This window comes from Pholcus phalangioides, unplaced genomic scaffold (genome assembly GCF_987345545.1).
Source record: "Pholcus phalangioides strain wild (caught in Gottingen) unplaced genomic scaffold, Ppha-v1.0 ptg000015l_1, whole genome shotgun sequence".
NCBI classification, from domain to species: domain Eukaryota; kingdom Metazoa; phylum Arthropoda; class Arachnida; order Araneae; family Pholcidae; genus Pholcus; species Pholcus phalangioides.
The window spans coordinates 216,198-230,272 of NW_028301608.1; the positions used below are offsets into that span (position 1 = coordinate 216,198).

At 37.0% G+C, this 14,075-nt stretch overlaps 1 protein-coding gene across 1 annotated transcript; it reads left to right on the forward strand.

Moving 5' to 3' along the window:
- Positions 1 to 232: 232 nt before the first annotated feature.
- LOC149075189 (uncharacterized) lies at positions 233 to 2,696 on the forward strand. The gene is made up of 4 exons (XM_089245375.1): positions 233 to 544; positions 909 to 1,100; positions 1,317 to 1,443; positions 2,213 to 2,696. The coding sequence occupies exons 1-4, from the start codon at positions 332 to 334 to the stop codon at positions 2,674 to 2,676; spliced, it is 996 nt and encodes a 331-aa protein (XP_089101501.1). The 5' UTR covers positions 233 to 331; the 3' UTR covers positions 2,677 to 2,696.
- The last annotated feature ends 11,379 nt before the right edge of the window (positions 2,697 to 14,075 follow it).

Consider the following 14,075-nt stretch of genomic DNA (forward strand, 5'->3'; position numbering starts at 1 on the left):
TCATCCCATCCGAATCATAAGCATCGGTTCATAAGAATGACGGTAAGAATAATCCGAAAAACGCTACCAAGAAATTTTTCATCATCGTCATCCTTAAGGTCACGTGACGTAAAAGAGGGAAAATTGAAAGAAATGACTTTCTGCGTAGGGAAAGACAGTTTTCCCTTTGGATGATCGACCGCCGACCAATCAACGTTAGGCTTGGGATATACAACTACTACTAACATTTACAGGTTTTTTTTGTTCAGCGACGTTGGCAACAAATTCACTTGCATTGCACGTGCAAAATATTTGTTTTCATTCACGTATAGGCACAAGCTGATAGGGTACGATGTCCGCAAAAAGTAGCACAAGGCGGCCCAAAACCACCTCAGCGCAATTTGAGGTAATGGTAAATTTCATAATTTCCCATCAATCTATGATTGATGGGAAGTTTGATTCTCAGTTCACTAGAGAGGATAAAGATGCGTTGTGGATGCGGTTGGCCAACAGATTAAATGCCATGCCGATGGGGCCGCAGAAAACGTGGCTAGATTGGAAAACCGTAAGTAAATGTTATATACTTTATTTAATACATTTTTTAACCGCTCTATCTTTGATCAAATTAAATAATCCTTGCATACAGTGTGTTGCTATTTACTTCAATATATAGTCTGATTATTTGAGAAGCTTCTTAAAAAGAATAAGTAATGGTTACTATATGGACAAATCCCCCTAAAAATCTTATTAGAAAAACTTTAAAGCGCCAAAATTTTTTTCACCCGAATATATAATATCTCGTCATTGTCACTTGAAGGGTTAGTTACCACACAACTATAAAATTTGCAACACCATTCCATCTTGTTTGATGTTCAAAACATTGTTTCATGTTATTTTTTCTGAAATTGGCAACCGTAACTTGTTTTCAGACTTGGATCAAGTACAAGAGCGAGATTAAAAAAAAGGCTGCTGCGCGGAAAAAGAACATGGGAAAAACTGGAGGTGGCGTGGCGAGGTTCTGCCCATTGACGCAAGTGGAAGAGAAGGTGGTCTCCCTTCTTGGAGATTTTGTTATCTATGGAAATGCAGAGGTTGCTGAGACTGTCACGTATCAGAGTCAGGTTGGTATAATTTCGCTGTAGAGTTCCTCAGCTACTTCCTTCTTTTCAGGAGATCAACTTTTCTCATTTTTAGCAATGCATGCACCCATTAACTGTTATAGTCCCTTTTTGAATCGCAATGATATAATGTAAGATAATGATATCAGTGAGTGATTAATTTCTTTGTTATACAAATCATCAATAAATATTTCATGAGGACATTGCTTTTTCTTCCAGCCTTCAACCTCTGGTATGGTTGAGCAGCAGGTTCTCTTCTATCCTGCAGAAGAAGAAGAGCCACTGCATGTCATGGAGAGTTCTAGGATCTCCATGAATAGTTTCACAATTACAGCCACAGAGCTTGGTAAGGCAACAATTTTTGTTATGCTATTTTTTTTACACTACTCATTTTTTACATTGTGTATATATTCTACACAGAATTGGGTAGCTGTGTTTAAAAACCCATAATCAAGGCATAACTCTGTGAACATTTTTAACACTGAACTTTCGTTGCTTAGCTTCATTTCGCTCTGTTGTAGCATTAATCTTTCGGATCAGTCAAAATCAATCCACACAAAAAAATCAGTCGGTTACCAGTTCAATATTTACGTAAATAATTGCATAGCACAGTTAAAATCCAATATCAATCATTTAAAAAAAACTAATAATTTTATTTTTAATCAGAAAAAAATATTTTATTGGTAATTGCAATGAATTGCAAGGAAATTGATATTTTGGGAAAACAAGCTAAATAATCAATATTCTGTCAAATCACTTCGTTAAAACGTACTTTTAAAGGTATTACTATATCTGTTTTTGCTAGTTAATTTGTACTAGATACTTAAGCAAGCAAAAAAAAATTGTCTTCCTACAAGGGTAGGTATGAAAAAATCTAATAACACATTATATTCATACCAACATAAATTGGTAAATAAAAGAAGGACTCTCACTTTTCAAAAGATTGGAAACCATTGCACTAGACCAGCAGTTCTCAATATTCTGAAGCAGCTGCGAAGGGCTCCGTGAAGCACCGGTGAAAAACCACTACACTAGACTAATGTCTGAAGTTTGCTTACATTGTTATTATGATGAATTACTAGAGTTATTGATCAAATCAAACTTGTAATTTACAGATCCCTATTGCTCTGATGAGGAAATTTTGCCAGCACCTTTCCCAGGGCCATCACCAGCTCCCACCGCAGCACCTCCGCCAGCTCCCGCCACAGCACCGCCGCCAGCTCCAGCACCACGGCCAGCTCCCACCACAGCGCCACTGCCAGCTCAACCCCTCGATGCTGCCCAAAATCCATTGCCAACTCCTGTGGGTAGCTCTGACCCAAATGGTGTTCAGCGAATGAGGGGGAAACGAAAAAAAGACGCAATGCTGGAGCTCATCGAAGCGCAGAAAGCAGCAGCGCAGGCTCATGAAGCCACTGCCAAAGCCCACGGAACTAACGCAGCAGCATTAAAAAATGTGGCTGATGGCTTAGAAAAATTATTTGCACTTGAGGAAAAAAAATTGCAATTAGAGGAGAGACGAATAAAAATGGAAGAGGAGAGAAACAAATTATTGTTTCAATTAATTCAAAAGAAATAAAATAAATTTTATGCGCTGTTTTTATGTTGTTTTTTTTCTTAAATTATGCTCATCAGTTTCATTCAAGTTCTGAAACGTTGATTAAAGTTTTTTTTTTTTTTTGCATCACACTTCCGAAAGATGGAGAATAATTCTATTGTCATGCTGCAGTGCTATGAAGCTTGCTCATTGTGAGCATATCTAGATCCATGGTGAATTTTTCATTGAAAATTTCATGTCAGGTGTAAAACATGGAATTATAATTGTTTCAGGGAAAGGAAATATCACACCCATTTCCAAACCTGGACATGAACGCTTGTAAAAATGAAAATGTAATTAGCGCTTAATGAATCATAGACAACACAACATATTGAATCAGCATCCTCTCACGCCATCTCCACACTTGGCAACAATCCTAGGTGAGCCACCACAAATATTTTTGCTCCCTTAGTACTGGAGGTTCAAAGTTCGTTTTATCAAATAATGTCTCAAATTGGCGTTTTGACTCCATGCAGTTATTAGTATGGTTTTTCTCTTAATGAAATGTATGAATGCATTTCTACTGAATTTTCATTTGTAGTTTTTATACTTGATTAACACTAAGAAAAAAAGCAATGGAGTATTCACACATGGTATACAGAAATTGATAAATTTTTATTAAAATTGCCAGTCGAGTTTGCTTACAATATATCCCTATTCCATAAAATTATCTCATATAGCACAATTACATATACATAAAATACATTACACTGATCTTCACAGACAAAATAAGATTACACAGAAATGGTACGTGTGCAATGAAAACACAAACACATGGTAAAAACTAGTGATCTGTAATTGTACAGCAGACCCCCTTCAAGTGGTATGTATATCTTATCCTTCAAACAGCATTAAATTAACAGAAATTTCTTGCACAATCGAATCCCGTTATAACGAACTCCAGGAGACCGAAGAAATCACTTCATTATAACTAAATTTAGTTGTAAAAGGAATTTCTAATTTTTAACACCCGCAAAAAAAAAAAATCGTTGTAGCAGAATTTGATTCTAGGGGGGAAAAAAATTACTGACTTTCTATATAATGAAAAAAAATGAATTTGAGTTTTAAAAACAAAACACAACTCCAATTAAGCATTGCATAGAGTATTCTTTTGTATTTATGATGGCAGTGCATTGCTTATCGAAATCAGAATAGAAAACTGGCAATGAATAGCTATTTCGCAGACATTAGCAGTGCCTGAGGAAAATTTAGCTTTATAATTAAAGAAGACGTAACGAGTAGTTAGCTCCATTGGAGAAGTTGGGGGGGGGGGGTTGGACGCCGTAGGCGTCAGGGGGGCAAATATATATAAACATAAATTTCATCAGTATCTCTTCACTGAAGTAATAATCTATGAGGGAATGGTATTTCTAACAAGCAAGCACGCATATTTAATTAATGAGCTGCACACTCATACTGAAACAGATATTCAAGCTATTGGAGTTAGACTTGTTGCAAATTCACTGTAATGAAAAAAAAAAGACTTCACAGAGGAGCAAATGTAAACTAGTGGTCTTAGAGGTCCCGACTGAAATCAACAAACAGTTCATACAACAAGTCTTTCTCTGCTATTCCGAGGACAGTGTTGCAAAGTACACGAGGGTTGGTATAAAGATGAATTATAGCCTAGGTTATAATAAAGAATAAAATAAAAAATTTATTGTCCTCATGATTGGACTAGAAAATAAGTATTAGGAAAGCTCAAGTGGTCACACAAAAAGGCACTTAACAGGGCTGTGACAGATGTTATGTCACAATTTGTGTAGTAACACAAATCTATTTATACTGAGCTGTGTCAATGTGATGATCTAATAAATGTACTCTTACAAATCGGTATTAAAAAAAGCGGAGTATAAAATGTGATTGAAAAAAAATAATTACAGTAGGAAAAATTATGTGTAAAAATTTACATATTTACAAACCCAGTAGAACCGGTCTATGCCTAATAAGATTTTAAGCCTTTCAAAATATTGACCTCTGTGATGGAATATTGCCAAGATGTTGAAAATCTGATTCTTCAAGTGATTATGTAGAGGAGCTGAAGACTTTACAGAGATTCCATGCTTTTGAATGGCAGATTCTGCTTTACCCAATCAACAGCAGCCATCTGCTTCTATAGGAAGGTGGCTGAAAAAAAAAAAAAAACAAATTGCCAGTAAAATAAGTGAGGGTGGCAAATGAATCTAAAATGCTGCAACTCAAGATAAGAGCGATTATCAAAGGGAAAAACCTGATAATTACGACAAATGTAATGCGCTTTCCCAAAAAAAATTTGTATGACCAAACTTCCATTATTTAAAAAAAAAAATCAAGGTATCGCCCACGTACAATGCATGTCATTCAAATGACTATATTTTGGCAATGGTTTCCCAATAGGTTTTTTTTATGAATATATAATATCCTAATTACTTTCTAATTAAGAAATCTATTCTTCATTTTATACCCACAGTTAATGGGATATCAGAGGTAAAAATGTATGTGGAAGTGAATGGGAGAAAAAATTTTTTCATAAAAACAAAGGCCCTATCCATAGTGTATGATGTTACATACCCAATATATTATGTTCTTGAAAAATGATTTGCAATAACCCTCTCTCTGGTCCTCAACCCGTTTCTCCTTTCTTGAGGACTTTGGGTCATTTCGTCATCGAAAGGAGTGTCATCATCCTCATCGCTATCACACATAAGCTCGATGCGTTCATTTGTGCACATGTTGTGCAACACAGCACAGGCATTGACGATTCTTGATGCCATCGTTGGGCTGTACTTCAAAGTACGGTGCTTACTTAAACACCTGAACCTTGACTTGAGGACACCATTGCACCTCTCAATCACAGATCTTGCTCTCTTCAGACAATCATTGTAGCGCTTCTCTGCAGCAGTCTGTGGGTGAGCAAGAGGTGTCAAAAGCCATGGTTCAGATGGGTAACCACTGTCACCTAAGGAAAAACACGAGACATGTTAATAGAAATTTGAATATAATGTGGTAGTCTTTTTAGAACTCAAGTTTATGAGAACTTATTGGGATGTAAAAAGAGGTAAAACATATATTGACCTAGAAGCCAGCCTGACGGTTCCGAACCAAGCTGTTGGTTTTCTATATGTGCCCTCAAACTACAGTTGCTCCATATGAAAGCATCATGTGTGCATCCCGGGTATCGACTGTTGATATTTATAATTTTTAAGTCAGCATCACAAACCTATGAGAGCAGAAATTACAACAGTAACGCTAAGTTTCATTGAAGGAGAAAAAAAAAAATTATTCACGAAGAAAAAAAAAATGGCAATACAGATATTACTACTCACCAACTGTACATTAATGGAGTGATACATTTTTCTATTAACAAAATCAGCCTCTCTGAACCTCGGATCATAAAGAGAAGGAGCCTCTATGGCAATATGGGTGCCGTCAACGACACCAATGACTCCAGGAAACCCATATGCATCTTTGAATTTTTGCTGAACATCTACATATGTAGATGGATCAGGAAAAGACACATACTTCGCCAACATCAGTTCATTAATTGCATCAGTAACCTGACCAATAATGTTGCTAACTGACTGTTGGCTCATAGCCAAGCATACGTCTTGGCTTAAGGTTTTCTGGAATGCACCGGTGGCGTAGAACCGCAATGCACAGAGCACCTGTGAAATTGAAAAAAAGATTATTACAATTCGTGCCTTGAATCCACGCTGCAATAACCAACAAAAGAATGACAAAGATAAATCTAACTGAACAGAAATGTGTATTTCAGCATCGCCTGCCTGTGATAAGCCGTTCATTAGTAATAAGCCTGAAAAATGCTTATTACCTATGAAACAAGTACAATCAAACACATTTTTGAAACTGAACTGTTCAAAGTTTCATCCCGTGCACAGTTCAGTCGCAAGTAGTATTATGTTTACCTAAAGTCCCCCCCAGACATCTCGTTGTATGTAAGAAGCAATATGCACAGGTGAAAGACCCAGATGTTGGAAGAGGATTCAAAGTATTGGGATTTGTTAGATGAGAATATTGATAATTTTTGTCACGCCACAGTCATTTTCTACACATGAGGACTAATTAGACTGGGACCTACAATTTATTGCCGATTCTGAAAGGGCAGGCTTGTTTTTTATACTCATGGAGAGGTTGGTGCACTAACCCCTCGATGTGGAACTCCCTGTGGAAGCAATTTTTTCTGCGGCCATGTCACAATTTTTGTGTACACCTGTGTCAGGAAAGTTTTCTGACAATGACGAACCGGGTATCGAACACGAGACAGCTCTAAACCACCAGCCTCTGGTACTTTGAGCGAGTATCTTATAAACCTGAGCTATGGCGCCTTAGACGAAAATAAAAGTAATTAAAGGTAGGTACTGCCCCCGTTTGTGATGTTTTGATTTCTGCACTGATACATTATTTTAATGATTTACATGAGAAATGCAAGGGAAGGGGGGGGGGGGGTTTGGGCCTTAAATATTTTGCAAGTTGATGATGAAACAAAAACAAATAGTGATCTGTAGGGCCCCTGTTTAAATTAGAAGTACACATACCCACCACTTTAAAAACTCTTGAAAACCACAGCACTTATTCTAATCATGGGGCCCCTAATCCACGTGAGGGCGCCCCCCCCCCCCCCCCAAGCCGTCTTAAGAGCATCATGGTTCTTCTGAGGCACTACCTGGAAAATTTCTGAAGTACTCAACTGCTTCTCGTTTTTCTGAGCCCATGTGTTTAAGCAGGAGTTCGTGAAAAGTATTTCCTGACATTTCGCGATCTGTACACATTTTTCAACGAGGCTTAGTGAGTTCCATAGTTTTCAGCTGACTCAACACAATTGTTCACAAAAATTATTCATTAATTATATATTATTAAAATTAATTCATAATGATATAATTTATAATTCTTACCTTTCTTTCCACTGTTATTGCTGTCTTCAGCTGAGATCGTGGTTCGAGTATCGGTCGCAATTCTTTACACAGAATATGAAAGTTTCTTTTGGATAAACGGAAAAGCCGAATAAACTCGTCATTTCGCAGAGAGAGCGCATCGATGGCTTGCCGTTTTTCAGCCGAACCTTCGTCACTGTCCTCACTATCAGAGTCATACTTATAAAAGTAATCAATGAGAGCAACCATTGACGCCGCCATCGCTACAAGAGAATATCCGATCAGATGCTGCTTAAGCAGTGGGTCTTCCCTATGCTTATCGTCATCCGAATATTCGGAGAAATACCATGCTTGTTTTCGGAGGAAGAATGCCGCTAGTACGGAAATTTCCCTTTCATGCTTATATTGTCATAATCGGCGGGGATACGGATCGGATTCCCGATAAGCATGAAGAGATAGTACAGCCCCAGGAGGGGCTTGAAGAAAAAACGAGTGTTGTGTATTCTTATCTTCACCGAAATTGGTATACAGTAGACGCTGGAATAGTTCAACACCGCCCCCCCCCCCCCTGTGCACTGCTCAGATTCTTCTTTCTTTTAAAAAAAATCGTCTTTATACAGCATATACTCAAAACCTTGAACTTTTTTCCTCGCTGTTGGTTTCCATGTATATTTAGTACAATAATTTTTCTTCTTTAAATACCTTAAAGATTATTTTCCATTTATGTGAATCTAATTTTTCTACCTCGTTTCGGCGCCCCCCCCCCCATTATTTTTCGCCCGGTGCAATTGCACCGGTCGCACCTCCCTAAGACTGCCCCTGCGGTGTCGTCTTATTTGCGACCGAGGAGAAAAACGTAGTGTTTGCGACCGAAACCACAGGGGGCAGCTAAGGGACGATGATGGGGATCTAGGTCCTCTCATCTCTTTCCGTTCTCAGGCATTTTCGGGTTGACCTTTGACCTATGGCCATCTGCGAATTTCCCTTTTCAGGGAAGAACAGGAAATGAAGAAGGGTGAATCACGGTACGTGTAACAGCGCCCAAGTTCAAAATTTTGTTATTTCAAATCAATTAAAAAATTCATAAATAAAGTGTGTAGGCCTATATAGATGGCGCACAAATTCAAGTTGAAAAATCGACTTTTTTTTAACAAGAATGTGACCCATAACAACTTCATAAAATTAATATTTCATTATTGGTGTATAAAACTCGCAAATGTGGATTAGGAAATACTGTAATCTTTTCTCACAAAGTAGTGAAATTCGCATCTGTGTATTATAATACGCTGGAAAATACGGTACATTTATCTCACAAGGAAAAGTCCATTTCTTCTCTGAAGCACTTCTCTTCATAACTTTTATTTATTTATTTTTTTTTTATTCATGTAAACTAAAGAAAAAAATCCAAGTTCATGAGCGACTTGATTTATTTAGAATTTTTTTCTTTTTAAGAGTAGCACTAAATTTCCATTGAAGCATATTCAGCAACTACGCCAGTCAAGTTAACCTCTTCAAATTAAAATAAAAAAATAAATTAATTAAATTAAAATCAACTTAAAAATTTGATTTGTGTTTATTGTATGTCAAAATAAATCTTTAAAAAGTTTCTTTTTTAAAAACCTAATTAATTAATTGGGTTCGATATCCTCTTACTAGGATCATTGGAGTTAGGTACACATGTGTGCCTTAGGTCTTCACTTGAAAAAAGAATCATTACAAACCAATTAAAATAGATAGAGCTCTTAAAACTCTGGAGCGAAAAGGTCAAATTATTGAACTAATTAACAAGAAATAATACGAGTGATGTTCTACCCTAGTGAATATACCCTATATACTATATACTCTAGATGGGTTTCAATGTTTCAGGGTTGGGTTTCGGCTAGTGACAAAAGGGGTAAATATGGCAAGAATGAAAGTTAAATAATGGATAACACCTAAATGATCAAATATTGGTGTCATATTCTGGTTAATTATGATTTCCATCATTCCTTTGGATATCTTACCACAAATATATTGTTGAGTAGGTAACTTCCAAGTCCTTTTCGAATAACTTGCTTGTATGATAGGCATGTATAGTAATTCTAACGAAATATTTTTTAAGAGCCTTATTTTCCCCAACAGAAAAGTTAATTTAACATCTCAAGAAAATAACTTTGTAATATAGTGTCATATATTGTTCTTTTTACATTCGCAATTGTCTTTTTTACATACTTATCTGAACATTTATGAGCCACTTTAACACTAAAACTACGGAAGCGGTCGATTTGACCGGAAAGCTATGCGACCATGCGAATACACTGAAATTGGTCATCTATTTGAGGTTTTTTGGATACCTAGAATACAAATGTTCGGTGTTCCCTAATTGAACGAAGCTCTACCTATAACAACGGTAGCGGTGAAAATGACCGCTATAGAGATTGTGTGCTAATATGATTACAAAATAAATCTAAATTAAAGTGTCTTTTGATAAGCGAACATTGAAATAATGCTGAAAAAATAGATGTTATACCACAGTGTTTGCGTTTTTCCAGTGCCCATTTCATACCATTCGAAGGTGCACTTTTGAAGAAGCTCATTGTCGTGCGCTATTCAATTCATTCAGCGTTTCTAAGTATCTTGACGCTTTTACTACATTAGTTTGTTGTAAAAGCTAATTAATGTATTAGAGCTATTAAAGAGAAAAAAAATATTAAAGTTACTTTTAATATTTCTCTAACATGCCGGGTGTGCCGTAAAGTTGACTCAAGTTTTGTCGTTGAAGAATCCTCACTCCTAGCCCCAAAAGAAAATTTTCCAAAAAAAATACTTTTTACGACTGATTCAAGTTCATTCATCTACGTCATAAATACGCATATTCATACAGAAAAAAGGTAAATTAAACATTCAAATCATTGAAAATGCCCATGAAGACGAACTATGTGGTCACCCTGTTGATTTTCAGATAAACTCGGAATATCGCCTATTATGGCGTCTTACCGTCTCATGGAGTTGGAACCAGCATCTGGTTTTAAAATTCAATATCAAAAAAATCCCAACAGATTTAAACATTGAACAAGGGGGTTGAAGGGGTTGAAGAAAAAAACTGCAAAGCAATGTCATTCTTGAATTCACCTCATGATTAAAATGTTCACAGTTTTTGACCGACGAGCTACTGGAATTACCGTTTCCTCAGTTAGTTATTAGGTCATCCAAATGGTTTGTTAGCATGACACTATTCCACCAAAACTTAATAACCGCTGTAACATCGGTAAACTAAAAAAAAATTATTTTATTTATAAGCTGTTATATCCCGGAATTCCGGAATGTTTAGGGTTTCCGTCACGTTTGATTTTGCAGTACACCAAAAAAGCTCTTGCGGAATCCCTTTTGGACATTTATGTCATAGAATAGGGTTTTCCAACGTAAAAGTTTTCGCTGAACCTTTGATGGGTATGAGACATTTCCGTGGAACCCTTGATGGTACTGTTTCGCAAAGTGTGCGTCGCGGCTCCTAGGGGTGTCGTCAAAACTTTGTCAGAGGCATTACGGCAAGCTGGAGATATTGGTTTTTGTCCCTATTTATGATTTGAAGTGGTTCTTTTATATAGGAAAATATCTAACAAACTATTCTAGGGAGCCCCTTCCTCTGCCGTCCCTTTGTAGCGGCTCTGCTCATGCCTACCCTGGGATAGAGTTCAATGAGCTTACTTTTTGTGGGGGTTTTATGCTATTTCAGCATTGAGGGTGACCCATCATGGGTTCCCTGGGAAAAGAGATGTCCTGTGGCCCCATACTTAGCTGGAAGTAACAGCTTACATATTTACATACTTACACTCGAAAATTTACCCCGGTCGGGGGAGATAAAACTACTATCACCGTTTTCACTGTTGTTTGGTCATCCGAATTAGTCATCTAAATTTGTTAAAATATGTGTCACTTTTTTGTCGGTGCAAAATGAAGAAACAGGGTCTGTAACAAGAACTTCTTTTTTAATTTGCAACCTCACCGGGTTCCAAAATGTTTTAGGGATCCACGACGTTTTATTTCGGGGAACCCCAAAATATTTCTCATGGAACCCCAGTGTTGCGCGGAACACCAGTTAGAAATCCATGCTGTAGAATGCCACGATAGTGTTTGCAATGCAAAAACATATTTCAGAGATACAATTACATTTATTGAAAGTACAGTGATTGCAGTTATCCGGATCGCTTCGACTCCACTGAAACAGGTGAAGGCAGCGAAACAACTGACTGAACCGATATCTTCAGGCAATGAAAGATTTTAATACAGTAGGCCTACGCAAGTATAAAATGTGAACAAAATTGTTTTAATAGTCATCAAGTTACATTACATACTAAAGCACAATTCACTTTTCACTAAGAAATAACATTCATTTCATGAATTATCCAATCATCCCGATGGGAACTGGTCCCAATTGATTCGGATAATTGAGTGCTACTGTATTAATATACTGCGATTTTCAACCATTGTTCCCGGGCATTTTCGAGTACTTCCACGACCCCTCGAGATCTGATAGGAACACTTTGAGATACGACAATTCTGATCTCATTCCCAAGGATGCTGGGGATGCCATAAATTCACTAATCTCTACAGCCTGATGATAATTTGAAGAATTGTTGAAGGTGACGGATCTTTCTGACGAAGTTGGTTAAAACTAGTACTTAACTGTACATGCACCTCGTACACTGCTTCCGTCTCTGCGGAATTTATAATGAATCGGTACATGCTGGAACACGTGGCCAGAGTGTAAGTCTGACGTATTTATGTTGTTAGAGTTGTGCCGAACTTTGCTACTGTCATCCGTAAGCATTAATGAGAAATTAATATTTGTTCTCAAACATTTCAATTTTCTTCAAAAATTAATATTTGTAGCCGTCCACAAAAGACACATTCTTCTATTAATAAACAACTCTTTGACGTGTCAAATAAGGCCCATTACTTATATTTTTCCTTTCCCCTGAGATCCTGGGAAATGTGGTAAGAATTTTTGGATGAATTTTATAGGTGCATTCAAAAACACGAATAAATAAACAGTATATATCTAGTAAATCCAGTGCATAATCCGGTAAAATATTAATCCAGTAAATAATTCGGCTGCTGGTATATATCTAGTAAATTCACCGACAAAAAAATATGATAGAAAATTCCTTGACTTTCATCGCGCGTCGACAGCATCTGTTTTAGTCGATAAGTATTATTAATATTCAATAATTAATGTATATTTGGCATCACAATAATATTTGTCTGCTTAAACTATTAACAGTTGATAAATTGCTGTCGGTTAATGTTCCATGAACCTGTTACCGGTCTATCATCGTAATAGGAACACATCATGGGTACTTTTGAAATTTTAAAACTAATCTGTTAATCACAAAAAATGAGTAACTTTGCCTGGTTTTAATTTATACAAAAATTGCCACGTTTTTAAGACAAATAAATTCAACTGGTCGAATGGTCGACGCGTTTCGGCTCTTCAATGGAGAGCCGTCATCAGGACCTCGTGGTCAGAACTCACACGAATGAAGAGTGATGTTTACGTCTGGTCGTCCGAAGAGTTCGCCTTTGTATTTGCTGCGTCCGAGTGGTCTTTGGATGCGAATTGGGGAGCCATCTGTTGTAAAGTGTTGAAAGTTTTTTCACGACTGAGGTTAATAAAGCCTGTCCAAGCTGACGAAATAGGTGGTGTGTTTCTTCCATCATTAACGAGGAAATTCTGGCATGTTCTGATGAAGTATCCCTCGAGAAAATTCAATTCCGAATTGTGTGTTGCTTTTTTAAAAACAAATGCTTTGTCAAAATCAAAATGATGTGAATGTTGCCAACAGTGTTGGGCAATAGCCGAATTATCCGTCCGTCCCTTCTCAACATGCTTTCGGTGTTCGAGAACTCGAATATTTAGATTTCTTCTAGTTTGGCCAATATATCCATTTTCACAATTCTTGCATGGGATGAAGTAGATACCAGATTCTTTGGAGGGTGAGATAGGATCTTTCAGATGGGAAAAGGTGAGTATATTTGTTGGCTGGAATATTGTATGGAAGTCAAATTTCTTGAAGATAGAAGAGATCATGAAACTTGAAGAAACGAATGGAAGAACAACGGTATTAGAAAACTGTTTTGAGTCAGCTGGGAGCAGGTTCGTGGTGCATGTCTGGGTCATTTTTCTGAGGACCTTGTCGATGATAAAAGGTGAAAAACCCCGATTAGAAGCGATGTCACGAAGGATATTGAGTTCATTCTGGAGGGAGGCTGAATCACTGCGAAGTTTTAGTGCTCGATGAACAAAAGAAGAAAATGCCGAAAGTTTCTGATTGGGAGGATGAAAGGATTTTGCATGAGGTGGCATGGAGATAGCGAATGGCTTACGGTACACAGATGTATGAAATTCAGTGTCTGTCTTTTTAATGAGCACGTCGAGAAAAGGCAGTATATTATTTTTTTCCATTTCATAGGTGAATTCAATATGTGGGTCAATAGAATTCATAAAATTGAATAACTCAGTGACATTGA

Coding starts and splice junctions, on each gene's coding strand:
- LOC149075189 (XM_089245375.1), top strand. CDS start 332: ATGTCCGCAAAAAGTAGCACAAGGCGGCCCAAAACCACCTCAGCGCAA. Junction 1,101..1,316: donor CTGTCACGTATCAGAGTCAG/GTTGGTATAATT, acceptor TTTTTCTTCCAG/CCTTCAACCTCTGGTATGGT. Junction 1,444..2,212: donor AATTACAGCCACAGAGCTTG/GTAAGGCAACAA, acceptor TGTAATTTACAG/ATCCCTATTGCTCTGATGAG.